The sequence below is a fragment of the Exophiala viscosa genome, assembly GCF_022695815.1.
Source record: "Exophiala viscosa unplaced genomic scaffold EDD37scaffold_2, whole genome shotgun sequence".
Taxonomy (NCBI): domain Eukaryota; kingdom Fungi; phylum Ascomycota; class Eurotiomycetes; order Chaetothyriales; family Herpotrichiellaceae; genus Exophiala; species Exophiala viscosa.
This window is the reverse complement of record NW_026944354.1, coordinates 4,030,786-4,057,933: the sequence shown is the minus strand read 5'-3', so window position 1 is coordinate 4,057,933 and position 27,148 is coordinate 4,030,786. Positions and strand designations below refer to the sequence as shown.

The 27,148-nt window shown below is 51.8% G+C and overlaps 9 protein-coding genes across 9 annotated transcripts; 5 read left to right on the top strand and 4 right to left on the bottom strand.

Annotated features, from left to right (window-relative positions):
- Positions 1 to 759: 759 nt before the first annotated feature.
- Positions 760 to 2,286, top strand: EDD37DRAFT_647785 (uncharacterized protein; the record flags this gene model as incomplete). Its single annotated transcript, XM_062817930.1, has 1 exon — positions 760 to 2,286. The coding sequence occupies one exon, from the start codon at positions 760 to 762 to the stop codon at positions 2,284 to 2,286; it is 1,527 nt and encodes a 508-aa protein (XP_062674019.1).
- Positions 2,287 to 2,722: 436 nt separating this feature from the next.
- EDD37DRAFT_294706 (aarF domain-containing kinase) lies at positions 2,723 to 5,288 on the top strand. Its single transcript, XM_062811154.1, has one exon. The coding sequence runs from the start codon at positions 3,158 to 3,160 to the stop codon at positions 5,219 to 5,221; it is 2,064 nt and encodes a 687-aa protein (XP_062674018.1). The 5' UTR covers positions 2,723 to 3,157; the 3' UTR covers positions 5,222 to 5,288.
- A 1,242-nt stretch (positions 5,289 to 6,530) lies between these two features.
- Positions 6,531 to 10,517, bottom strand: EDD37DRAFT_606911 (uncharacterized protein; the record flags this gene model as incomplete). The annotated part of the gene is made up of 1 exon (XM_062814934.1): positions 6,531 to 10,517. One exon carries the CDS (start codon positions 10,515 to 10,517, stop codon positions 6,531 to 6,533), a length of 3,987 nt encoding a protein of 1,328 aa, XP_062674017.1.
- Positions 10,518 to 14,379: 3,862 nt separating this feature from the next.
- On the bottom strand, positions 14,380 to 15,454 carry EDD37DRAFT_647782 (chaperonin 10-like protein; the record flags this gene model as incomplete). Its single annotated transcript, XM_062817929.1, has 2 exons — positions 14,380 to 15,262; positions 15,312 to 15,454. 2 exons carry the CDS (start codon positions 15,452 to 15,454, stop codon positions 14,380 to 14,382), a joined length of 1,026 nt encoding a protein of 341 aa, XP_062674016.1.
- Positions 15,455 to 15,749: 295 nt separating this feature from the next.
- EDD37DRAFT_294274 (uncharacterized protein) lies at positions 15,750 to 17,842 on the top strand. Its single transcript, XM_062811152.1, has 5 exons — positions 15,750 to 16,044; positions 16,101 to 16,118; positions 16,171 to 16,638; positions 16,700 to 17,249; positions 17,299 to 17,842. Exons 1-5 carry the CDS (start codon positions 15,922 to 15,924, stop codon positions 17,775 to 17,777), a joined length of 1,638 nt encoding a protein of 545 aa, XP_062674015.1. The 5' UTR covers positions 15,750 to 15,921; the 3' UTR covers positions 17,778 to 17,842.
- EDD37DRAFT_678290 (heterokaryon incompatibility protein-domain-containing protein) lies at positions 17,597 to 20,054 on the bottom strand (the record flags this gene model as incomplete). The annotated part of the gene is made up of 2 exons (XM_062819639.1): positions 17,597 to 19,133; positions 19,272 to 20,054. 2 exons carry the CDS (start codon positions 20,052 to 20,054, stop codon positions 17,907 to 17,909), a joined length of 2,010 nt encoding a protein of 669 aa, XP_062674014.1. The 3' UTR covers positions 17,597 to 17,906.
- Positions 20,055 to 21,356: 1,302 nt separating this feature from the next.
- Positions 21,357 to 24,135, top strand: EDD37DRAFT_692390 (uncharacterized protein). Its single transcript, XM_062820040.1, has 2 exons — positions 21,357 to 21,950; positions 22,004 to 24,135. Exons 1-2 carry the CDS (start codon positions 21,668 to 21,670, stop codon positions 23,659 to 23,661), a joined length of 1,941 nt encoding a protein of 646 aa, XP_062674013.1. The 5' UTR covers positions 21,357 to 21,667; the 3' UTR covers positions 23,662 to 24,135.
- Position 24,136: 1 nt separating this feature from the next.
- EDD37DRAFT_624340 (uncharacterized protein) lies at positions 24,137 to 25,045 on the bottom strand. Its single transcript, XM_062816157.1, has 2 exons — positions 24,574 to 25,045; positions 24,137 to 24,518 (listed from the first exon to the last, which is right to left on the bottom strand). The coding sequence occupies exons 1-2, from the start codon at positions 24,917 to 24,919 to the stop codon at positions 24,172 to 24,174; spliced, it is 693 nt and encodes a 230-aa protein (XP_062674012.1). The 5' UTR covers positions 24,920 to 25,045; the 3' UTR covers positions 24,137 to 24,171.
- Positions 25,046 to 25,191: 146 nt separating this feature from the next.
- On the top strand, positions 25,192 to 27,129 carry EDD37DRAFT_294221 (uncharacterized protein). The gene has a single exon (XM_062811151.1). It carries the CDS (start codon positions 25,426 to 25,428, stop codon positions 27,076 to 27,078), a length of 1,653 nt encoding a protein of 550 aa, XP_062674011.1. The 5' UTR covers positions 25,192 to 25,425; the 3' UTR covers positions 27,079 to 27,129.
- Positions 27,130 to 27,148: the final 19 nt, after the last annotated feature.

The following is a 27,148-nucleotide window of genomic DNA, read 5'->3' as shown; positions in this document are numbered from 1 at the left end:
TCGATGACTGTTTACAAATTATCTTTTCGTATTTATGAGTATTTGGGTGGCGATGGATTTGGCAACCGTCCCTGGCAGACATTTGCCCTCCTTACATACTGGTCCTTTCATGACCAACCGACCGATTCTGATGGACTATATTTGGTTCTTCGTAGACTGCGTAGACCGGGTATGGTCCCGCTCCTGTCATGGCTGAAGATGAAGCCAACCTCGACCTAGTTAAGCCCTGGAGACACTGTAGATCGCGGGCACTAAGTAACCTACAACAACCCAAATGACAACTTCACCCTTGGTAGTAGGTCTTTCGCAAGCATCGCATTGTCCAGCTATGAGAACAATTCCCTAGGACTATTTACGCCCGTTAAGGACATGATGGATTGGATTTCGTAAGAATGCATGTATACAGTAGCCTTGGCAGCATCAAACATTGACGGTGGAGAGGCAACGCGGCTTCTTGCGGATGTTGACAATGCATCAATCAATCAGCACGACCATGAACACTAACATCATGCTGCATTTCTGGAACTAAGCTTAGGATCTTTGTACGAGTAAAACGGTGTGCCCGTATCCTTCTTGTCAAAGAGAACTCCCGGCTCATCCGCCTTTCCCGGGAAAAAACGTCAGGATCCAACGCAAGACAACATTAACTTGACTTCGAGCATGATGAACATAAATGACTGCCTCATCTTTTCTTAAGGAGCCTCAAAATTGCAGTCAAAGAACTTGTTTCTCAAGTACAACAATAGGACAGCGACAACCATGACCGAAACCATGCCCAGGAAAGGCTCTCTCGCCTTCCTGAATCCCTTCAGATCAAGGAAGTCCGAAGACCGACTAAGTTCCAGAGCCAACTCCGTTTCTGATTTCGCTGTCGAGGAGGTGACAGTGTTGCCAAAGATACCAGCGGTGGAACAGATTCCAAGCTCGAACAAATTGAGGAAACGCTCAGCTCCTCTCAACTCCAGGAAGAAATCCAACGTACCCCAGAAACCTAGCAAGACACGAAATGCTTCCTTCCCAGCAATCTCAGTCGCTGACGAGTGGGAGCGAGACAAACAAACCGGTGAACGAAAGGACCACACCGAGATGCTGCACAGTCTGGCTCATCGAGGGTCCGACGAATCACTTATCGAGAGAACTCAACTCTTGTTTGCTGGGATTGCCTCAGAGTCAGGATCAGACTTTATGTCGAAGCTTCCACGGAAAGTCTGGCACCAGACAGTGCGAGAATTACCTTTAGCAGACGCCGCGAGTCTCGCACTTTCCTGCAAAGCCTTCCGAAATCTAGTCGGCACATCCGTATGGCACGACCTGAACGACGAGTCAAACTTCGATTCAAAGATCGACTTCCTTCAACGCCTCGATGAAGAGCTCCCAGATCATCTCCTGTGCTTCGCGTGCGCCATCTACCATGTTCGAACGCAGAAGGGGCAAGAAACGCTGCGTCCAACCAACGTTGCCAATCCACTATTCAACTGTCCTCACGCATTCAACCTGGATAAGAAAATCTCTCGCACGCGCCTGACAGTCGGCCGATCACTACCATATCCCTTCGTCCAACTCGTCCTTCGCGCACATAAGTTCACTCCAACGCACGGCATCCCCATAGATTCCATGTCTCGGCGATACAAGGACCGCGCCGGCGACTGGTCTCATCAAACACGGTTCGCCGTTGTCAATGGCCATCTACTAGTGCGCGTTATCAGCTCTGCGTTTGCCGCACCGGCACTTCCTCCAGCTGGTCTCCGCAAACTGTTGTACTCCTCCGATGACAATTTCAACCCTTACTTCTCGGTGTGTTCACACTGGCGGGACGGCGAGCTCATGCCCGCTGTCAAATGTGCACTCAGCCACATCCCCTACCGTCGTGAGGTCGGCGGCGTGGTCGGCGTCGCGGACAAAGTCAAGTACCGTCTTCATCCTCAGAACCCGTTGATCACGTTGTGTTCCGAGTGTCGACCCATGCGACGGTGTCCAGAGTGTCCGTCCGAATATCTCATCGAAGTGAGGATGCAGGAGGACAAGAGTGACCCTAACAAATTGTTCAAGTACGCCGTTGTTGTCACCAGATGGGCCGACCTGGGAGATGGATCGTCTCCAGACACTCCCGAATGGGCAGCGATCAATGGTCAGGCAGAATTTGACTCGTTTACTGCTTTGGGGAGACGGGCTATCTCTGGCACTTTCGAGTCACAATTCACGGTGGAACATATCCCGGGACAGAAGATGATATCCATGAATCCAAGCAAGGAAAAGCGTGGTGAAGCTGGCCATAATTGGTATTGACATTGGCACAGAACTTAGGATGAGCGGGAGTTGGGAATAGGCATCTTTGATGTATGATTGTCTCTTTTTCTTGAGATTTTGAATGGCTTTGTCAAATGAGGCACCATTGCTGATCGACTGGTAACGACGTTGCTGTTGCATAAAGGTATTCGTCCACATCAATATCTGCTTCCATTGCAAGTCCTTCAACATGACCGTCGTAGGAGTTGGTCTGGTCTTTACGAACAACTCCTCTGCCTGCAATCCGTGCATATTTGCAACCATCTTCCTCACGAACAATGTCGACAAGGATAGAAACTGTTTCAGGGGCATATGATGGATCGCGACTCGAAATGATAGCTGGACACTGAAGTTCAGAAGCAGTCGAGTGGGCTTGTGCACCACCATACTGCATCATCAAATGCAAGCGCTGAGCAGCCTTGTTTAGCCTTGAGAGCAGATGCCCTGCTCAAGTCATGATGGATATACGTGCCCCAACAACAAATTGGACATGGAATGATTGATCTCGCATTGTTGCATGAACCGTCCAAGGGGCATTACACCTCCATTAAAGCATGCAGAGCATCATGCATCCTGAACTGTGCCCGCGCCATACCTCAGGCGAGCCGATGTATGTGCATCAAAAAAGGAAGAATAGGCCAGATAGACTGTCCGTGTTGGAAGGGAATGACGATTTAGATACGGCTTGTGGTTGTAGCTGCAATGTGTCAATGTTCTTGCTGAGCGAAGACCGACGTCATTTCCTCGCGACTCTTTTCGGCTGCGCAGTGCCACATGCTGATTGACATCTGCGCATTCCTCCATCTTCCCACTACATTTTACATTTGCAGTAGAAGCACGCTTGCATTGGCAACGCGAAGCCAAGCGTTCTATGCGGTCCCTTTTCCTGTTCGGCCGCTTCGTGGGCCGACGGGGTTGGGTTCAATTCGCGTGTCGAGTCCCGCGCCGTCAACATTCTTATGGACAATGGACTCGAAAATACAGTGTCAAAGACCCTCGTCAACGGCCGGTTTCCGCCCTTCTTGCTGCTGCGGCAGCCCTCTCATCCGGTGCATTCGTCGAAATAAGCGAGCAACATGAAGATGGCAAAACAGCTGAGATGCAGATGCTCGAGGTGTCGCGTCAGGAAATCGACAAGAAGGTGCCCGAAGACGCCCGTGGCATCCGGAGAGTGTACAAAACCATAGTCTACGTCCTCGATCAGTACATCTACGAACCCCTCGCGACCGGCTTACGGTTCTTCTACCTTGCCTTTATCTTCGTCCCGGTCATTGTCACGGTCCCTGTTGTGCTTATTGGATCTCGAAGGAAGGACCGTGATGACGAAAGAAGCGGAACGCTATGGTGGTACGGCTTCTTGGTCACTGCCATGGAAAGAGCAGGTCCAGCATTCATTAAACTTGGACAGTGGGCAGCCTCCCGTTCTGATATCTTCCCGGTGGAGATGTGCAGGATCATGTCCACATTACATTCCAATGCTCCGGCTCACTCTCTGCGCCATACGAAGAAGACAATTTCGGAAGCATTTGGAGGTAGAGACTTCGACGACATCTTCTTGGAGTTTCACGAGAAGCCTCTCGGCGTCGGTGCCATCGCACAAGTATACAAGGCGAGATTGAAGCCCGATCTGGCACAACCCGACGATAGTGACCTCGACCTACATGACAAGCACTGGTTGAGCCACCGGATTAGAAGGAATGTTGATGCTTTTGTCAAGTCGTCACCACAGCGGATACCCTCAGCATATGTTGCTATCAAGGTTCTTCACCCCAAGGTGGAGAGAAATGTCCGTCGGGATCTCAAAATCATGGGCGTTTTCGCCGCAATCATCAATGCCATCCCTACCCTAGAGTGGCTCGATCTGCCCAATGAGGTATCCAACTTTGGTGAAATGATGCGATTGCAGCTCGATCTTCGAATTGAAGCTGCCAATTTGACCATTTTCCGTAAACACTTTCAGAACCGGACCACGGCATGGTTCCCTTACCCATACACGGACTTCACAACTCGCACTGTCTTGGTTGAAGAGTTTGCTCAAGGCATCCCACTGGAGGCATTCCTGGAGTCCGGAGGTGGCATATTCCAGCAAGAAATAGCGAATGAAGGCCTCGACGCATTCTTGCATATGCTCCTGATAGACAATTTTGTTCACGCCGACTTGCACCCTGGAAACATCATGGTCAACTTTTACAAGCCCACACAACCAGACGTCAAATTACCCTACATCTCTAGACAGGACCCTACACAACCATCGACCACTTCTGAGATTGATCAATCTGAGGCCGTTCTTTCACGACTTCGTCCTCATGTTGGCAAGAAGGAAGAATGGCTCGCGGCCCTAACGGAGATTGACAAAGACGGCTACAGGCCGCAGTTAATTTTCATTGACACTGGTCTGGTTACCGAGCTCAACAGCAAGAATAGGGCAAACTTCTTGGACCTCTTTCGATCAATCGCAGAGTTTGACGGCTATAAGGCTGGTCGCCTCATGATCGAACGATGTCGCCAACCTGAAGCAGTGGTTGATGGGGAAGTGTTTGCTCTCAAAATGCAACATCTAGTACTTGCTGTTAAAGGCCAAACGTTCGCTCTGGGCCATATTAAGATTGGTGATGTGTTGTCACAGGTATTGAGCATGGTCAGAACACATCATGTCAGAATGGAGGGTGATTTCGTTAATGTGGTCATTTCAATACTTCTCTTGGAGGGCATCGGCAGGTCGCTCGATCCCGATCTCGACCTGTTCAAGAGTGCCTTGCCGATTTTGCGACAGCTCGGCTCCTCCGATCCTGGTGCTGTATTGAGGAACCTCAAGGCAGGCGATTTCTCATTGTTGAAGATTTGGGTTGGTCTGGAAGCCCGGAGGTTCTTCCAAGCCAGTGCCGACAGTGTTGAGATGTGCGTTAACTACGACTTGTTGAGTGAAAACCGATAAAGCTGGCATGCCGTTCATGGAACCGTTTCGGACCGAGACGACGTATAAGACAAGGCTGATTCAATGCGGGAGAATACGGCCATCGGCTATGCCGCGCAGTGCGGGAACCGCTCACCTGCCGACGACAGATTGATCTAGCAAGAGGCATGGCTAGCGCCATCCGTCGCCCTGCAACACAAGGTGCCGCCGCGCCCCCATGAATCAGCTCTATTCCCAAGTCGGCGACAAACAGGACAGAAGCCACTGCCGCGACGCACCGCCGGAGCGCATTGGGTACAATGTGTAGAAGCGCAAGTGTTTGCGGCGACCACGAGCCTCGAAATGCAGATCAAACTAGATCGGGCAGAATCCTGGCTGGAAATATGAAGGATGGGGCACGGGGCGTGCCGCTTACAGGAGCACCATCTGAGGCAGCTCCAGAGAACGGCTGAGATTGAGAGCATGGGTGTAGCCACCACCATGTTCTTCGTAGAGGGCAATTCCGATATACGATTTGATACGACGCTGCTCTTTGTTGACCCTTGCTTTCTCGCCACGTATAGATCCAGAGGAGTTATATAGCGGCTTGCCGACATGGACACGAAACTGCGCCCAGCGCATAGTGAGACACACAGTTCACGCTCGCATACGATCTTGTTTCCTGCAGAAAACTCGCTTCCATTATGGCGAGCTACCGATAGCTTTCATCTGCCGTACATGCTACATACATATAATATGTTATCAGAACACCGCCAACCACCGAAGTGGCGCCCTATACCACGTCGCCGGCTCGTGTTTCAAGCCTACTTCATGCGAACCCAAGCATCGCACGTCCGAGTTTTTGTCTTTCCGGCCGTTTCCCTTCTCCGACAATAAAGAAATTCCAAGCACTATATATCTTTGGTGGTGTCACATATTTCTCTTGAAACCCCAAGCACACACCCACAGTATTCTCAGCCGAGATCAAGACGCCGTTCCCATTTCCGTATAGATCGCATCACAGGCAAACATGCCCTAGAACTCGGCATCAAATTGTACCGGTCCCCAAAATCGTTTTTTGATCCCGTTCGGGCGTCCTTGTAGTACGCCATAAGACAAGAAATTTGACAGAGAGCGTCAGAAGGAGTTCGTCGTTAAAGTTGAAGAAATGTCTTGCGTTTCAAGAAATTGGCCGTCTCAAAAGTACATTCGGGCCCAGGGATAGATCCATTATTGCATGATGCGTAAAGAAGAGTTGTTGAATATGAAAGGTTTGCTGACAGGCGAAGACAGTACAGCACACCAATAAAGGGACGCGCAGGTAGGTAAGTGTCGAGAGGAGTGACGGCGTTTAAAACATTGCACCATCCTGACGCATACTCAGAGAAGTAGCGCTTCGGTTGGGAAAGACTGGCAGTGCAGGGCTTCGCAATTGTTCGCGACCGAACTCGGCCATCATGGCCTGCTTCCGTGCTCGAGCAGCCATACTGCCGCCTTCACTGCTGATCTTTCTCAGCCTGTTGCGCTGGCGGGGCACCTTTTGTTGTTGCTGCTGCTGATCCTGCTTTTGGTCAATGAAAGCACGCTGCGCAGCTGCCATAGACAGTCCAAGCGTGTGCGGTGACTCTGGCATAGGCGAATCAGGTAGTTGTGGGCTGAAAGACCCGTCGTTCTTCTCGGACAAAGTATTACCACGGCGGCGTGGATTCATCGGGGGAATAGCAGGAGTCGCATTCTGGCTTGGTCGTGGTCCGTTCGGCAGTCCCATTAACGGCACTGAGGAAGTGCTTGATATGAAGGTGGGTTCGGAGATCATGCCCTTGACGACAGATTTTTTCCGCATTCCGACGAAGGTCGGCCTACCGTCGACAGGCGTCACACGCCCAGATGTTGGAGGTTGTGGTAGTGATCCGACAGGTGACGGAAGGGCAGACCCCACCGCGGACGGAGGACCGTTCACCCCTGGTGACATTCCAGGTTGAAGGAACGGGCTCATAGGAGAGTGAGGGAAAGGTGGACGAGGGGATGGCCTTGGGGCTGTCATCGACATTGGCCCACCACCAATCTGGGGAGAGTTAGCCATCGTTGGGGTAGGAGCCCGACTATCAAAGTAGCTGCTGGGTGGACCTGGTCGAGACGCGCTCGGCCGACGGTTTGACATAGCTGAAGCGGATCGCTCATTATTGCGCGGCTCAACAGGTGGTGGCCCTCTTGACGTTCCTTGATGAATGCGAGGGCCCTGGGACCCATGATATGGACGTTGATTCTCCCATGGTTGCGCAGAGTCTGTGCCGCCATATTCAGCTGGAGGATACGGCTGCTCTTCCCTATTGCGACCTGCCCTGCTTCTCGATCTCTCACCATGTTCTGGAAGTCCTCGGTCGCGTCTCGGTCCTCGACTTGGTCCTCTGGCATTTTCTCTGGCATTTGGAGTAGCGGATCGCTGGCGAGAACGATCATAGTCTTCCTGAGCATAGGATGGATAGACGTCTGGTCTAGCAGAGCCCGGTGTTTGTCTTCCGCTGACATGTTCAAATTCAGCAGGATGTTGCCTTGGGGTGGGTCTGCCTCCAAAATCGTCATGGCTGTTAGTAAATTCACTCCCGCCTCTGAGCTCGGGCGAAAGAGCACCCTTGAGTCCAAGCATTTTCATGGCTTTGGGATGTGGGTCGATTCCTCTTGTCGCGACAGACGCCTTGCTCGCCTTGTGGCGGAGTGCGTGAAGTGCATGGGCTGCAGGGTTTTGGCGGTCTGGTCTGAATGGACTGCGCGATCGCTTTTCGGCTTCTGCGACCCCCTTATGTGTGAGGCCTTCTTGAATTCTCCTGGCACGCTCAGCAAGCTCGTTGCCAAATTCTTTCTGTGTCTCAGTGCTTTCACCGCGTTGGTGGCTAGATGCCATGTCATCTTGGACCACTCCGGCGGGTGGCTCATCGGTGGCAGTAGGTGCATCCGGCCCTAGGACTTGCTGAGCTTTGGATGCCGCATGATTCCTATGAGACATCGCTTGTCCGAGGATCTGTTGTGCTTTTTGGGACATGGTTGATATTGGGTCAGCTGTTGTTTGTTCCATAGGGCTACGCTGGGGACGGTGTGCCGTGTCGAACTCCCAGGGATCGCTGTGCGTGCTTTCGGGTGGATTGAGAGTGCGAGCAGTCGAGGCTATCGAAGGGTCTCTATGTCTTGACGAGAAGTTCGAGTGCTGTGGATGAGGTATAGGCGAAGGTGGTGGCATGAGGGACGACTTGTCGCTGTCGTTGCGCAGGTGAGTACGAATCAGTCCACTCAGACCCAATCCAGTTGCAGGCCCTAGAGTGGGAGAATCCAACGACTCTAAAGCCTTCGCATCGGAGGAGTGATGGAGGAGATCCGAAGTGTTGGGCGTGTCACGCGTGACTAATGGAGAGGAAGTGTCTGCAGATGCATCTGAGCTTGGCCTAGCAATCTGGACATTTGGGGAGACCTGGTCGCCGAAGTCGAAGCCGTGCGAGCCATCCCGAAGAGCTGGATGGACTTCCATAGGTACGAAACGAGGCGCGGGTTCGTACCGTCCCAACATAGGACTGTCAATGTCGACCTCTTCTTCCTCGTCGCTGCCATCAAAAGTGTCGAGGAAAGTGCCCCGCGATGCAACAGGTTGGTTGATGAGTGTCTTGGGTGCTTTGGGCTCAGGGTTTGGGTTCTCTGTAGAAGCATTTTTAGCTTGGAGAGCCAGATATTCCTCGTTTTGACGTCTGATCAAGGCTTCAGCTTGAGCATGGATTTGTGCAGGCTTGATAGACGATGCAGAAAGGGCCCGTGATCTGCCAGTAGCTGGCCTGTCGCTAGATTCTTGCGCACGAACAGGGTCCTGTTCCGGAACGGGATGTAGGCAATCGGAGTCTGCCTGGCTGGCCGGCTCCTGTTGCTGCATTGCTACTTCCCCTTCAGGACCGCTTGCTGCAGGTGGCGGTGATATTCTGTCCTCATGCATCTGCAGTTGCCGTTCCTGGAATTTCTGCTCGTCAAATGGCTGTGACGGACGATTGAACAGACCCATCGCGGTGGCCTTCCCACGGTCATTAGGCTCAAGGTTTCTAACGTAGACATCGCCATCTTCTTCCTCTGCAGTTGGAGAAGCAGTCTGGAATCTTCTCAAGTGGGCAGTCGATTTGAGGCCAAAGTCCAGAGAAGCAAGTCCCTGGGTCTGGATCTGAGGAGGAGGACTCGCCGCTCGAGGTGTGATCGCAGGAAAAGGCGACGATCCACGGCTATGCCCTTCGGACAAATTTGACATGCTCCTTGATTGCGAGAGCTGGCGTGTGAAAGGTGGAGATGAGGGCAGTGGAGGTTGACCATGTTCTTCCGATTCCCGACCACCTCTTCGGGATTCCGAAGAAGGATTCCGTCTCAAAGAGTCGTCATCCTGCCCGTACTCTGACGCAGTTCCCTTGGTATGGGACCTGTGAGAACCGGCACTGACCTGGCTCTGCCTAGGTATGGGAGAATCTGATACCAGCGAGGTTGCAGCCGTAGAAATGCGTCGATGGGAAGGACCAGATGCCGTCGACGAGGTAGTTCCTCTACTCTTACTGAAGCCGGTTGAGGGGGTGTTAACCACACTGCTGCGTTCGTGATCGCCTGTTGCCGTACTGACTGGCCGGTCTGGGAAGTCGTCGCGCTCTTCCAGACCCTCTTGACGAACTGGTGCATCGTCTTGTTTGAGGTGCAGCTGTTGCAAGCTCGACATTGCAACATCGTTTTGATACACATGTTTCACCGACGTCAGCGAAGTTTGCGACGCACTCAAATCTCTGCTAGATCCCACACCTGGAATGCGATACATCTTCTGACGACCACTAAACAGGTTGTTCCCGTCCACTGGCTTTGATCTGCTCATAATGGCGCCCGTATCATCATGTGAGTATCTGGCGCCTTCAGAGAACGAATGAGAGCGCTCGTCGTTGGCAAAAGGAGGTCTGATAAGACTACTCCGGATGGACTCGACTTCGGCGATGTCTGTCAGAGGGTTGTGCGCGAATAGATTGAGACGTGACACTCGCTTGGGAAACAGCACACTGTCATCGCTAGCCTTGCCAACCTTGGTGTTCGGGTCATCTTGCTCACGGAGCATGCTGAAGCGAGCAGAGAGGCCCGGCATGAGCAAGCTGGTTCTGAAGTCATCCTTGTTGGGGAGAGCGATTGAAAGGTCGATTTCAGGTTTGGCTTCCACTACAGTCTTCTGTTTGCGCTTCAGACTTCGCGACATTTTAGCCAAAGACGGAGAGTCCGAACGTCCGGCTGGAGGAAGAACGTATGCGTCATCCTTTGGCTTGCTCTTCTTCTTGAAGAAACTCATATTGGCGTCAAGTTAAACAGAGAAGGGAAAAGGAGCGTGATGGTTTGACTGCACGATTGGATCAGCACAGCGTGCGAAATGTTGGACCCTATGCGCAACGTATCTAAAGGAAAGGAGTGACTTGTTTGGTGTTGAGTGTAGACTATAATCGTTCCATCGAGAAATGAATCATAGACGAGAAAGAGGTCTCCGAAGGATGCCCGGATGGCGGAAGAGCAGCCTTGGGGTTCGGTGATTGAACCAGTCAATCCGGAATCCTTCAGTCTTGTTCGAGATGAAGAGAATGCGCGTGGCTAGGTGCGCGCGTGTGTATGCCTGTCGTAGCAGAAAGCCTTGTCGCCTTACCTCCTCTTCGAGTGACTCGTATTCCCGCTCCGGATATGTATCAGCCGCGATGGAACGTGTTTGAGACGGCTCGGCGCAGTAGTTGAACAAGGTGAATTGCTGGGATGGTAACGAGCGTTGGTCGGTATGTCGAAAGTAAAAGAGTGACAGAGTTTGGAATAGAAAGAGCGAGTGTTGTCAGCGCATGTGTAGAAGGGCTTGAGGAGTCGAGCGCGTTCGAGTCGTGGTCAGCATGAACTAGATGTCGGTGCCCAGCCTTTGAACCGCTTGTGCAAGGATTGAGGGTCGTCGACTAGCAGGGCCAAACTGCAGGAGGGAGGAGCAGCTGCTTTTCCGGTCAGAAACTCGCTGCAATGTCGGATGAATGATCCTGGTCCAAGGTGGTGGTGGGTGGAGGCTGGTGTGCAGGTGTTGATGATCGAAAAGGAAGTGACAGCTGAGCCAGCAGATCGAGTTGCATCAAGCGAGAAAGAAAAGCAGAGGGCAAGTCAACTCACTCTTACGGTGAGGAAGTGAGTGCCAGACAGAGAGGGTCTGTGATACAGTGGAGAGACGAACAGTTGGACAAGGTTGGCGTGTGCGGATAGAGAGTGAGTGACACGGCCTGACAAGATTGACGGGGGACCTTTTCTCAGAGGGCTGAATAGAGAGGCTAGGAACAGGGCTCTGAAGTCAAGCGTGAAGCGCTGCGTGCCACGATGACGGTGGTTTGAGGAGTTTGGCAACCGGCAAAAGAATGGTCTCTTTCTAGGGGCTCCGGTTCTCAGACGAGGCTAATCAAACAATGCGTGTCGGGGATGAAGCCATGGTGGATAACGTGGATAACATGGGTGATTGAGTTTTGTGGAGATGGGCAAAAGGGCACAACGAACAGAGTTTGAACTCTGACAGCTGTCAGATTTTGACTAGCATTAGACCAGGGCCCCGGGGTGATATCAAATGTCTTTACTGAAAGCAGACTCGAGGACAGGCATTCAATATGGTCACACAGAAGGGACAACGCTGGGAGAGGGAAAGGGGGCTTTAGTCAAGCAGGGATCCGAGGTGCTGGTTACACCAGTTGGCAGAGCAATCCAGGGGCGAGGCGAGCATTGCCATAGTAGCAGCATGGCTGGGATCATCGTCGCGTGGTTTTCAAGGCCGAAAAGAAACGGATTCGGATGCGGATGCGGGAAAGGGAAAAGGGCAAATCCCGTTTGGCTATAGAGGAAGAAAGGATGAAGCGAGAAGATTTAGCGTGTGACACCCACGGATAACGAACCAGACAGAAGAATGATACTGTGGTATAACTTACCACTGTACCTGGTATGCAGGTACGACCCGAAAAGCACCCCCCAAAATGACTAGTAGAGTCGATCATATTTATTTTAGAGGCGGCTAACTGCATTGCAAGGATGAATTAACACGGTAAAGGAAACTCTCCAACGGTCGAATCCGCTTTCTGAACGCCTTCAATTCCAGAGAGGGAAATGTGCAACTCTATTTGTGCATCAATCAAAGGAACGTATTCCCTCAGAGTCTCAATCCTCAATCCTCAGTCCTCGATCCTCAGTCCTCGGATCGCTGCCGTCTTTGCATTATCACATCTTCCAGGAATCAGGGGATATGCAAGAGAGTCTTATATCTTCTCCCATCACTTCCATTCTCCTGAACTCCTGCTTGGTATCTGAAACTCCCACCTCACTTATCGGGATCCTCCAGGTGAAGCGGACAATCCATGGGCAGCGATTGGCTTAGAGACAAGCCCCGGTTGTTTCAATGGCGTCCGCGGCAGCTCGGGAACAACCTTATAGCTGGGGCTGGATCAAGACCCAATCAGGCGGGAAGCCACTGGGGGCTTTGGGCGCCATGGGCCCTAAACCAGGCAACCCCCTGATTATTACCGAGATTAATCTTCCCTTGGCCTCTCCACATGCAATTTTTAGGTGAAAATTCCTCCGTAATTCTCTCTCACGATGCTTTTGGGCTGTCGATCATCCTTATTGGGGTTTTCGTTCAGGCGTGCCAGGAAGAAAAGATCTCGTCCATGCCAGGTATGGTATGTTATTGACTTGGCAGAAACACTCAGTGTATACATGATTACTACTCGTATGTACTTGCCTGAGACCCATATGGTATACAACCTTTTGTTCAATGTTCATCGACGATCTTGTCGCATCTTCGGAGATCCTGTGGCTTGTTATAGTCTCCAAGGCGCAGTCTTGCTTAGCAAATCTCTTTTGGCTTCAGACTTGACGTAATGTGGTAAACAAACCACGCGTTCCCATTTTCACGCTCTCACGCGCCCTGGGGTAAATTGGTAATTGCACTCATTTCCAAACCGCCGCCGTCCATTCATCAGCGTGTTTTTCTAGCGTGTCGGCCTCTTGTTCTTCATTTCGCGGCCTTGTTCTGCCCTCAGACGCCGGTGCAATCTAACGCTAATGAGTATCATTTCTTTTCATTAGCATGACATGGAGATCCAAGCCTTTTCTGGCACTGCAATCAAAGTCTTCTGACACTTCCATGACAGGCGAGGTCGGACCTCGAATATCTCTCGGTTGTCGGCAGCCTTCGCAAACGTCTGCCATTTGACGATCTGTGCTAGATTTTGACGGCCACTTCACCGCGTGGCAATGCTAAGCGAGCCATTTAACGTCGACCCCAGGTCTACACTATCTCATCGAAGACGGCACACGACCATCGAGGCATGGTCATGAAACCATTCTAATCAAGTTAGGGTAGTAGCCTATACTCGTGAGGATGGTGTCATAAGCGCGCATTGACAAACTGCACAAACTATGCCTACCAAAAACATCCTTGACATGGAGAAACCACTCACACACAGTGAAGCCCACATTAACAAAGGGTTGACCTAGGAAATGATGGCGCCGATCTCCAATCTGCGTTTAAGGCATCACGATTCACGATTACTCAGAGAAATGCCTGAAATTGGAATGACATGCGTGCAATCAGATTGCTTGTCTCGTACGCTCACCTGATACCTCTTGAAACAGCCTTGCATGGACTTCCTGGTGGTCAGTGATCGTGTCAAACAAGCCCGTCCGCGCCTGTCGAATACTTCGGTGCCGATTGTAGACATGGTCAAACCCATCTCATTCCGGTTCATCGAGTCGCTCACTATCACGGGAAGTAGATCTGTACGTGATGTACCACCCTTTCGATGCACCCTAAAATTCTCCCCGGAGATTCCTCCCACGTGGCACGTTGTTGCTAACTACACGGCCACTGCATGAATATGCGTCATTTCACATGCTCACATCGACTATTTCCATGCAAGGTCATACCTGTATCTACCGGCGCGGCCAGAGCTCACCCAAAACAATTGGACTACCCTCCAATTTTCGATGCTTCACGTACACAGGTCCCTCAGAATCAGTACTATGACAAGAACACAATGGGCAGTGCTTATGCCACCCGGTCTCTATCACACCAACATGATCCCTCTCAGCATATAAGCCCTTTCAAGAAAATAATGGTAAGGAATATGGAGTGTGGTTAATGGCAAATATCTAAACTATGCGCTCGGATCCATCAGCAGTTTCTTGCCACTGACTTTGCCCTCCATCATCAGGTCCAATGCTTTCTGTGCCTGGTCCAACCCACCATTAATCCACTGTGGCCTTGTTGGGACGATGATGCCTGTGCCTAGTCCCTTTGGCACAAGTTCGGAATAGAACCATGTTCTGAACTCGGCGTTTTCCGGCTTGTCCATTGACAAGCTGTAAGGTGCGAACTTGCGTTGGACATTCGCAGGCATTGGACCGTCGGGAGCAAGCAACGAGTTATAGCTGCCACCACCAATAGAAGTCAAATACTCGGCCAGCACTTCAGTCACGTCTGGGAGACCGATGGTGTCGAAGATGGCTTCGTATGGACCGTTGGATTTGATCTTGCTCAGTACATCTTTGGCGGGCTGGGTGTGGTCGATGATGGTTGACGGACCGAGAGACTGGACGAAACCCTTGTTCTTGGGCGACGACGTGGTGACGACCTCGTATCCAGCTGCAGTGGCGTAGGCCGTAGCGAGTCCACCAGCAGAGCTAGAACCACCGTAGATGAGGATTTTCTTGCCGTTCGCCTCCACCTTGCTTGTGAGCGATGGACGGTCAAGACCCATATAGATTGAGAGCGCAGTTGCAATGGCAGCGAGGTTGAGAATGGACGTTGCACCGCTTTCGAGAGTGACTCCGTCAGGGAGTTTGGAAGTCGAAGTCTGTGATGCGAGAGCATACTGCTGGTATGCTCCAAAACGGGGTTCGCCACCTTTAGGTCCATCGCGAACGACCGCGACTTCATCGCCCGGCTTGAACTCGGACACGTCGGGTCCAACACTCTCGACTATGCCGGAGAAGGACATACCAAGGACGTTGGGATACGGAATTGGTATCATACCCTGCCTAAATAAATGGTTAGTTGTGTCCACCTCCTGATGATGGGTGATCTCACTTTTGTATCTTCGCCTCGAGCGGAGAGAAGCCAATGACCTTGACTTTGACTAGCAACTCGCCTGGGCCAGGTGTTGGAGTTGGAGCTTTGTCAACCACAAGGTCGGCATGTTGCTCCTTGATCCAGGCTGCTTGGTGGCTCATCTTGTAGGTAGTTATCCTTCGAAGATCTTTGTTGAGGGTGCTGCTGCTCTTTTCTGTGTGGGTTTCTGTATGAAAGAAGGAACTCTTCGACGAAGGAAGCCAAGTCTTATATGGAAGAAAGTATGGTCTGTACAGTAGCGCCCTGGTACGTACCATCGTGGGGATAGCACTCCATTGCAAACATGTCTGACTCCGTGATTCGCCATGCATTTGTCACCACCGGAGTCGAACGTTACTTAATGCCGAGCGACGATGGGATGCCTGACAAAGACATGTCTCAATGTTATGTCAATCGAAGCCGTGCGAAGTGTTATGGAAAGAGCGCATATAAAGGTGTGGAGAGACTGCCGACCAGAATCAGCCAATACGAAGCGTTATCTCAAGGCTAACCTCATTAGGGAAAATTGCCAATATGGACGTTACGTGGAGTAGCAGCTTGACAGCTTTGTCAGCAACCTTGGCCTAGAATGAGGAGACCGGACGTCAAGTATCATCACACAACTTCTTTCGATGTTGTCTCCAGTAGTGTGATGGTGAACACTGGGCAGCCCAGTCGAGCCTGCGATCCATGCAAGGAGAGGCATACCAAGGCAAGTAGCGATTCGACCTCGGGATTTACCGCTTGCTGACACGCATTTATCGAAAGTGTGACGAACGTCGCCCGGTAGGTGACTCTGTTTTGTGCCAAAGCATAGGCGTTACTGATTTCCCCGCAGCAGTGCTCTCGGTGCGAGAAAGCTGGTCGTAAGTGTACAGGATACAAAAACGATTTCGACATCAATCTCCGGAATGAGACCCACGTCGTCGCCCGGCGTGTGCGTGCTCGCGAGACTTACTTCCAGAGGCTTCAGACTTCATTGCCAGTTCCTGCTGAGCAGCAAGCAATAGCATTGTTCTTCGAGAACTTCGTCCTGGAGCCTAGCGATTCCAGATACTCCAGGGGCTTCCTAGCCGGCCTTGCACCGTTGTTACGAACTGCACGACCGGACTCTGTCCTGTCAAGTACTGTCGAAGCAGTGGGGTTGTGCTTCCTCGAGAGAAGTGTAGGCAGCAATTTGACTGCCTCGCGAGCAGGGCCAAGCTATGTTCGCTGTCTGAACATTTTGCGGACAACGTTGCTTCACGAAGAGGACTCCGTTTCCACTGAGACGATGATATCGGTGTACTTGATGGGATTGTATGAGGCAAGTCCTATCAATGGGCGCGTTAACCATGTAACTGCTTTCGGACTAATCCAAAATTCAGATCATGATGCCTCCGAAAAAGGATCTTCACCCTTGGTTGGCTCATCTCAACGGTCTCACTGCAATCCAAAAGGCACGTAACAAAAAGACAGGCCTCTGCTTTCCCGGTTTCGGTGTCGTCGGTGCACCGAACAGCGCCCTCGATGGATCTTCTTGGGTTGTAAATATCAATAGCCCTGCCGACGGGTGGCTTGTGGACGACTCTGGTAAAAAGGAAGGGATCCTGTACAGTGAGTGTGTCACAGGACGTGCTCTGAGATCCATTTCCTTCGCAAATGGACCATCGATACACACCTCCATTGACGGCCTTGTCTTGCGAGCCCAACACATTCTGCAAGTAGCACCGTCATTGCTCGAGAGCCTCCATCCTGAGGCAACAGCAAATGTCCGACGTCTTCTTTCTGCGGCACGTTCTCTGTTGTCAAGCTTCGAAGACTGGCCATCAAGGATCCCTGATGACTGGCAACCCAGGACCATGAATCATCAGATCGACGCATCTGAGCTCTCTAGTCTGGACATATATCCTGGCAGGATTGACGTATATCCTGACTGTGAGGAAATCGTACACCCCAACGCAGAACTCAACTGACCGCGACACAGTGTATGTAGCCGCTGTGTGGAACACGTATCGCACAACCTTGTTGCGACTATGCGACGTGATCGCACAGTGTGGCCAATACCTAGAAACTGATGCCATGCCATTCGGAGAGACTGCAGAGTACCAGGTATTGCGTACCATTGCCAGTAAGACAGCCGAAGACATATGCTCATCAGTTGCGTGTCACATCAACAATGATTGGATGCAACGCATCGCTGCCACTAGCTTCCAGAGGTCTCCGAAAGCGTTGGGAGGCCTTCACCTAACGTGGCCACTCTACGCTGGAAGCGTTCTCTCGATTGTGCCCGACGTACATCGTGGCTGGATGAGGCGGAAACTCAGATCGATTGGCGTTGCGTTCGGACTGGCGCAGGCAATCGTGCTCGCTGATACAGTGGATTTGCGAACCCGTACCGATCCTTTCAAGCCATTGATTCTTGCTCAGGGACACGTATTCATGTGGAGTGCTAGCATGTTCTGAAACTTCAACGGGCTCACCGACTTGATGATGCCATGATTGGTCGGGTGCTGTCGTCACGGAGAAGAGACTTACTAGCATGCAACCTCTGGACAGGCGGCTTGTCGGATTGCAAGCATGACCTTAGCTAAGTTAGCTGAGGTAGACTTTGACCCAGGGCCCATCGCTCTCTGACTCTGTGCTCTTCGCTTCTGCACATTCTGGGAGCCTACTTGTCGAACTCTCACCGTTGGTGAAATCTTGCCAGTTATTGAGAGGTTCATTCGCCGAAAGTCCATGGACGTATGCTTCTCCAATAAGCTTGAAGACTCTCGGGTGACAAATGCATTTGTTCCTGGCAGCGCCTTTGTCAACTCGAAGTACAAACGGTAAGTTGCAGCCCTTCAGGAGAACGACCAGATCTCCACGACGAAGTCCAGCAGGTCCCATGCCCATATAGCGACGACCCGAGGCGAAGAAGCGACGACACTGTCCGTGGCGTTGCACGATCTCCCGATAAAGATCGCCGTCAAATGCTTTGTCCATGTACCGCCTGTTCGATTCCACGTTTTCCGCAAAATCTTCCGGACCTTTTTCAGATCGTGGAGGGCGATACCACGCCGGCAGAGCCAATATTTTGGGGTGGAGATCCAGCGGGCCTGCCCCATGAGTAGAGGATGGTATGTTCTCGTCGAAATGATGAGAAGCAGTTTCATCATCAAAACCTGGTCCTCGGTTGGGGCGGTACTCTTTCGGGCACAGGCATCGAGCCTCTCGGTCTCGACATGTCATAGTCGCTGCTGCTAAGCTGAATCGAAGACCATCGGTGCTCGTATCGATTCTGTCCACATCCGGACTATTCCCAACTAGGGTCCGAGCGAAGACCTCCAAAGGGTGCTCTCCGGTCGGGTAGCCTCTGAAACAATGACCGAAGCACTGCAACACGGCTGTTATGTACTCGCTACGATCTTGAATTGTGTCCACGCCGCTATCTTGACGCTGCTGGCCTTCACCAAATTCTCCAATACAACATGCTGCGTACATGCAGACTGAGTCAAGGAAGAAGCAGTCGACTTGTAGCAGACCATCTTCATTGAGCTCCTCCAGTTTGGCACTTGTCGGCTGAGCAGCAGCCTCTGTCTTGGGCTCCAGAGGCTCCCAGATGGGAAAGTGAGACCAATCCGGTACCCAAGAGGGCAAAGCTGTCGACCTAGGCCTCGAGATCCCGGCGTGTGTCAAAAGGAGTATAGAACTCGCCTCGTCGATTATGATGCGTGCTATGCGCTCATAAAGCTTCTCGTATGGCTCATAGTGACTGACAAGGAGCTCGCGTTTACCTTCCGATCGTGGACCTGCTTGTGGCTTTTCGGCACCCTGAACCTCATACGTTCATTCAGCAGAGCGAGTATGCCATAAATCTTGTCTCTCGGGTCCCATGATTCCAAGCGCCACGTCAAGGAAAGTAGACGGTGGAGGTCAAGGGATTTGGAAGGCAGACCTTCGGCGTGTCTGCAGCACAGGAGCCGATGTTCGTATAAGGGTTCCAGCCTTGATTTTCTGGTTTTCCGCATACAGCTGTCGTGTGGTCATCATGTAGTGGGCTCTGACAAGAAGTCCCCAGTTGATGCAATAGTCTCCCCACAGAACGATCGGTGAAGTGCGAACGTCCGTCCAGAGGTTGACTTCTTGAACAACCCAGGTCCGGGAGAACCAAGCACAACTAAAAAATTGGAATGCGGCTCGTATCTCGTTTTCGCCCACTGTCATCTGAAGATCTTGACCATGAGGCTGACTGGGAGGGCCTTTGGACCTTGTGTGGAGATCTTCAAACTCTTGTGCCGACTTACAGAAAAGCCCAAGGGCCAGATCAGCATTGTCACAGCTTGGACCAAGGCACACGACGACCTGTGCACAATTTCGAAACACTCGCCACATTTTGGCGATCTGGTCCATCTTTTCTGCTACGTTGCGTTGATTTATGCAGATTCCATCAGCCCAAATCGCGTACGGCTGAGGATAGTCGGTGTAGTGCTTTCTGACTCGCCTCAGAGCACTGTCCAAATTGTGGTAGATGTGGTGCAGCTTGCCATTGCATATACTGGGAATGAGATCCGTCGTATCACCACAGACGTAAGAGACTGCAACGAAGTGATTCTTCATCTGCTCATAATCTCGATCATGCAAAGTGTATCTCAGCGGCCCGTCCCCGGGTGACTTCTCGAGATAGAGCACGCGAAACGCATTTTGCGATGGCAATTCAGGGAAATCGTATTGATCCGAGGAATTGACATCGGCTTGCATTGAGTCTTGGTCCTGTCTCCTCTCATATGCGCAGCCGGGGCAGGTATATTCTACCGCCAATCTCCTTTCCAAGATATGAGCTGCACCGTGGCAGGTCTTGCCTCCATCAATGCATGATTGGCACAAGTCGAAATCACCATCATTGCAAGTCAGACAATGATGATAGTATTCACCAAAATCAATCTGTTCGTTACACGTGTCGCAGATTTTGCTCATCGTCAAAGCAATCGTTGAGTGGGAGTAAGCAGGGTAACTTTGGGGACGGTGAAAAATGAAGTCGACTGAGAGATATTGTGAGACCAAGTCGGCATTGCTGATTGTGCAAAGTGGTGTTCACGAAGATGGGATGAAACAATCGCTTCAAGGCGAATGAGGCTGAAACAACGCCCCTATTCTTTCGCAGCAAGAACATAAGACGGATTCTTCCTAATTCGTCGGATGCAAGTTTTACTAAGCGATGTTTTAGCCAATTTCAACAACGGTGAGCGCCTGCATGGACTTGAACCTACTAGCGAGTGAGAGACTTTGCTTCTGGCTGCACTTTGCCGAAGAGCTCTCTACCAGGCCTAGAACCATGCTGAGACTGGGGCCAGCGTCTGGTACTTGCTTGCTATCGGCGGCATAGGCTGCTTCAAATCGTGCTTGGTAAAGGCTGGCAAAGATCATTAAGCGCTGGGCGACGTTCAACGCAATGTGATTGGTGAGATGACAACGATGGATGCCCTGTTCGCCGGGAAGCCGCGAACTCATAGGTAGGTAAGAATGTACTGCCCATTTTCTTTCCTCGCCAGCTGTCGTCCGAAGAGGCTGCAAGGTAGCAGGAACTACACATCGAGGCGACTCAAGAAGAAGAGCGTGCTCTGTTGGAGGTTCAAGGCAAATCAACGATTCTGATACCAGACTCGTGAGGCCCCCATGCTAAGACCCTTTGGGGAGAGATACTTCCATTGTCTGAACACATCGTGGTGGATGTGCGACGGCGGCACCATTTAGTGACCGACTTTCTTCCTACTGTGCATTGCGACAATCAAGACATGTAGGATGCCTGTCGACTGCTCTCTGTGCATCTGACAGATGATGCTGGCGGTAGGTTGTCTGTCTTGCTGGGGGACCTGGGTGTCATAGATGTCATTGTTCAACGTACAGGTCTTGCAGCTGTTCATGTCTGTCCATGTCTGTCCATGGCTGCCACTAACTTACTACCACCACCTCCTCCTCGGTCCGCCTTCCCCCTTCGGTCTCTGTTCTTTGCTCTCGGCTTATCGATATTCCTGATCCCGACGCTTTACCTTCCGAGGTATAGCCGCAAATATGGAATGATTCGCCAAGCGGATTGGAGTGCGGAGAAGTTGATCATCGAACAAAGTCGCAGCTAAACTTCTTTCCCCACCAGTGAAATGATCATCTCGGATCAGATCAATGAATCTTTGTAAACCTGTCGATTGACTGTTTATCCTTCGTTGTGATCGGTTCTCCCAGGTAGAGCAGCACTTGCTGTCTCGTCCTACCTTGCTTCATCGTCGTCCTCCTGTCCGCTTGCTGTGTCGGCCGGTCTTTCATCTCGATGGTCCGAGATCGGTCTCTCACGATCGCATCGTCACTTCTCCGTCATAATGGCGCCTCCTGATCCTCGGATCAACAGAATCTCTTACGCTCGTATGGTCCAGCCTGCGTTGCCAGCCTTACCTGGTCTTGGAAAACAACCACCGTCAAAGAAGAAAGCTCCGCCGCAAAATGAGTCTGAAAAGGTTGGCACAACTTCCGCACCGCCAACTGCGGCGCAGGAAGATACTCGAGACAAGGTCGAGTCGGAGGTGATTGCTTCGCCAGAGACTGCGCCAACGACCGCGTCCCTGGATGGGCCAGACGATAACGAGGGCAATGTTGTTCTCACTGGTTAGTACCTCACCTCTTCCAAACACTCGACTTTGACTCATGTACAAAAACAGGATCGCCTCCAACCTCAGACGACCAAGTCGCAACCACTGCTCCTGAAGAGATCACATCGAACCAAGCTGTCAACCAGTCCAGTACTGAGGAGAACGAGTTGGCCGTACCAGATCCCAAAGTGACTGCCGACGACAAATCCAACTTGCCTGCGTCTGATTTCACGGGCCAAGAAGGAACAAAGGATGAGGTGACCACTAGTATCGAGAACGCAAGTCACGAGACTGTTAAATCCGACCAAGGTGACATTCAATATCCTGCATGGTCGTCGCCAGCGCCAAGTGCTACGGCTGGTGACGAACACCAGCAGCACACTTCGGAGTCAAAAGAACTTATTGACCAAATTCCTGTTGTCTACGAAAGCGCCATCAGCCCTTCACCTTTCACACCCACAGACAACGGCACCCACTCTTCTGAGCAGGCCCGTAGTCAATCACGCGCAACTCAAGGTTCTGGTCCGACAGACACCTCTGAACCCATTGTGACGAACGGTTATCATCATCGGGCAATGACAGCGACCTCCAGTCGACGTCCATCCAGCCCGGCGCCTCCCGCGAGGATGCTCACCGCTCTGATCCCTCTTCACGAGCATCTCCTCCTGCTTGCACACACTAAAGAAGGCGTGGACTATGCGATTCAAGTGAACCCACCAGGTGTGCAGCCGTTCGTCGCTTACAGTCACTCAACGATGATGCTTCGAAGCCCACGACTCCGCAAGCTGATGCAGAGTGTGCAAAGTCTGCCAAACAACAGCTATGTAGGCAACCTCATCAATCTTTACCCTGCATCTTACATGGTCTCCCACGCCTTCGAGGCTGCTCTCCGGTTCCTCTACTCTGACACGGTCTTGTCCAACGACTTCTTTCTGCAGGCACAGCCTGGTCCCGACTTCCATGCTTCCAGACTTCACAACTTGGACTACATCTTGTCATACTGGGTGGCCGGCATCGAATTGGGCACTGAACAAGTCTGTGTTTGTGCAGAAAGACTCTTGTCAAACTTCTTGGACTGGGACATTATTGAAATCACATACAAACATGCACTGGATTTCGGCAAATCTCCGGTCGTTACCTCTGGCAAGAACATGACGGGTGCGGAGTATCTGATCGCCAGCAACACCATCATCAGAATGATTCTCCGCTTCCTCGCAGCTCGTATGAATATTGGCAGTTTCAAGCTCAATGTGGACTCGGTTTCAATTCACTTTGCGCCACGACTTCCACAGCTTGACGATGGCCGTCCAAGACACAATCCGACCTTGGCTTCGATGGTATTTGGCTCTATGCCTTCATCTGCCGGCATGTCTACTGCTTCACCTTCACCACAATCCGAGATCATTCCGAACCATACGACCTTCAGGGATACCGTGGCTTCAAACATCCTTCTCAATCTCGACTTCGAACACCTCTGCTTCTTCAAGAGCGCAGTTCGTACCGAGAATTCGGTGGATGACAAGGTCTTCAACCCAATCCTGGCTGCAATTGTGAATGAGCGAGAGTCTCGTCGCCTCCGAGTCTTCAACGCACGCTCTTTCTCCACCAAAGACCGCATGGCCAACCAGACCGCCTGGGACCCAGTTGGCTGGAGGGAGTACGTTGAAGAAGACGGATGGATTCACCGAGACCGTGTCGGATACCTTCACCGTCCTCAATCCAAATAGAGGAACCTGTTCAGTTTCATGCTTCGGCTATGACACCATTTCGTGGCGTTTCTTTAAGCGCTTGAGCGATTTTCAGCAAGCGGTTAGCTTGTCTTCTACGATGTTTTAGATCGGAAATGCATGGCGTGGCGTTGCATCGGATGAACAAAGATGGGTATGGCTTGGGAGAACATGTGGGAGGCTTCCGGCGCTTTCACGATTTCATATGGGGAGTTGGAGCTTGGATTGAGAAACAAAATGGGCTACGGAACAAAAGTGAGCGACTTTCATCGAGCTGTGCTTGGTTGAGCTGGTGCTGAATTTGTGTGAATATGCATGCGAAGAACTACCTTGCTTTCAGGGAGCTATCTTGGGCGCTATTGCGACAACACCTAGCTTGAGCAAGATCATCAAAATTGGGGAGTGTAATGACATGAGGGCTGCTAGATACCGAGAGAAAAGACAGAGCAATCAAATCAACTAATTGGCTAAAGCAAGGATTTTTGTCATAAGTCATCAAAGTGCTGTATCTCAACGAGATCCTGACCCGGAGACTATATCAACAGCGTCTTGGTCCGCATGCATATTCGACAACAGCCCTTCATCGTCTGGTCTGGGTGCGGAGCCCGACCTTGCTGTTCCACCTCTTCCAGGACCAGATCCTCTTGATGCCGAAGCAGAGCCTGAGACATTCCGCGGTGCTTGAGCCGCACCGGCCCCAAAGTTCGCACCATTCCCATCATGTTGACCAATATGCATGAATGTATTGCGTTCCTTAAGCCGGTCTACCCAGGGCTTGACCAGCGCCCAAGCGAGCAGACCTGCCGTTGCGAAAATGAAGACCACTACGACTGTCTCGTCTTTTAGAGAGTCGCGTTCTGCAGCATGTTAGCAAGACAACATCATTGGAATGGATACGGTGTGTGTGCATACGAAAACATGTGGTGAACACATCTTCTTCCCTCACGTTTTTGCATATAGGCAGGTTATAATCCAGGCAGAATGCGCGGGTGCAGTCTGCGCAGGTGAGTTTATGGTGTGGGCGAGGTGAAGATGCGGGCGGATTGGCGGTACTATCGTCGTCTTCTGCGGCTGATCGGACGAGGAGGTTATGGTGCTCGGATCGGGTCGAGGATGTAGGAGGGGCCAGGGCGATGATGGTGCTGTTGTTGAAGCAGATGCATTTGCAGAAGGACGTGGCTGTGGATTTGGCGGTCGTCAACCCGAGGAGAGAGAGAATCAGGGTGAGTATTAACAGCGGAGACGCTGGTGTGCGCATGTTGAGGCGTTCAACTCGTTGTAAGTATCGTTGCTCGCGACGCAAGCGTGTCTAGACGTTTGGGACGCATTGAGCGGACGGTGTCGTCTTGATATTGCAGTAAATGCCGCATACTCGACAGAACACAGTGTACGGCAGAGTAAGTGCGCTTGACTCCTGCAAAACCCCAGAGAATACCAGGTAATGTGATGTATGGCAAGTGTCCCCCACATTAGCCAGCTTCGTGTCGCGCCGAGGCTAGACTTATCTTGTTTTATCTTCTAACATTCTCAGCTCAATCTTTTATCTCTTCAATCATTCCATCTCCTGCCTTCCGTCATCACCGGGCTCTGGCAATACGGCAATCAGGAGCTTCGTCATTCAGACGCCCGATCCTGTCGCCAATCCCCAACTTGGGCTGGGCTGAAGCTCCATCTATCTGGTTCACCCGTCGTCCGTCAAGGATCAAGCTTCATTCGCATCTCGATTGATCAGCCTCGCATCGCCCGTCCCACATACATCAAGCCATGGCCGACCCCAAAACACCCGTCCCCTATGTCCTGAACGAGCGCGAATACCAACTCCTGCGAAAGTACGTGTTCCTCGTAACGGGCAAACAGCCCAATGTCACCACCAAACCAACAAGCGACGACACGACTACCACCACCACCACCACCACCACCACGGACGACAACAAACCCCGAAATAACAACGCCGCAGCATTCCGTTCAGCCTCACGCGTCTTTCTCTTGACCTTCGGCTCCCTGAAGGGCATCGACCTGCTCCTCGCACGTCTCGCCCAAAAATCCACATCCGGTTCCACATCTCCATCTCCAACTCCAACTCCCACATCCCCCTTTCCAACATCCTCACCCCACCGGCCAACTCCGGCTCCGAGCCTCGTACAATCACCGCTCAAACTCGCCCTGTCGCTATCCAGTCTATTGTATCTACACACAACTCTACATCGCATCCTCTCTCGTCTGAGGTCACACCTCCTCCACGAAAAAGTCAGGTCCATTCAACAACGCTACCCGAACCTCTACGCGGCCTTGACATCAACTCTCACACCCGCCCTGGGCGCTTCTCTCTCCGGCCTCGCCCTCTCCATCTACCCAGCGACACAACTTCGCATCGCGATAGGAATTTACACAGCCGCCCATGCTCTAGAACTCGGCTGGACATCCATCGCCCATCTCGAGACCATAAGAAAGTACAAACCGTCCTGGCTCGGATCATGGGTCCTCTTCGCTTTGTCTCAAGGCCAACTCTTCCACGCCTTCATCTTCGATCGAGACTGTTTCCCCGAATCTTACGGTAAATTCATCCTCGACTATACACCGGAGTATATCCAGCGACCACCATCCACCCTGTCTCCGAAACTCGCAAGCTCATGGCCTTCTACGGATAACGTCCTCGATGCCTTGGCCCAAATCGCACGGCTCAAATGGCCGCCTTTCATCAGTCCTATCCTCCGACCCAATGCGCCTGCTGTCGCCGTTTTGCCTGAGGGCGTCAACCCGATCATATCGCCCATAACATCGCGCGCGCACCCAGCGATCCAGAAACTATCCTGCGCGCTCATTCACCCTTCGAACCCGTCCTGTTTCATGGCCTACTTGCAGCAGAACCTGCTTGTGTTCCCGCAACTAGCGCGATTTTATGCCATGTACTACGGCGCCATGTCGGTGATGCGCTTCAAAGCTTTTCTGAACGAGCCGCTCAAGTCTCTCAACGGTTTAGGCGAGTCAGTCTTACGATCGACGCTCGCCGTTTCGGGTGCCATCGGCACCGCCTGGGCTAGCATATGTTTCTTTCAGGCGATATTTCCAAGGGCGTTCCTTCCTCAATTTCGGTTCTTCCTGGGTGGTTTGCTGGGTGGCTGCTTTCAGATATTCGACCGTACACCCGCTGGGCATCTGCAAACCGTGTACGCTGCGAGGGAGAGCGTTTACTCGTTGTGGAAGGTCGGGGTAAAGCATAGATGGTGGAAGGGTATTCGTGGCGGCGATGTCGCGCTGTTCGCCGCCGCACTAGCCTTGATCAATGTAGTGTTCGAGAAGGGGAGGAATACGGCAGCGGGTCAGGATCCTTCAATGATGTTGGTGAAGGTCCTCAGAGGCGAGATCGAGGTAGGGCTGCCGGTGCGCAAGGAGCACGATGAAAAGGCAGCAGAGTAGTTCAATGGTATACATTGCAGGAGGCCTCTCGTCCCCGGGCTAGAAACAGCCATCTTGGGAGGGAGGCCAT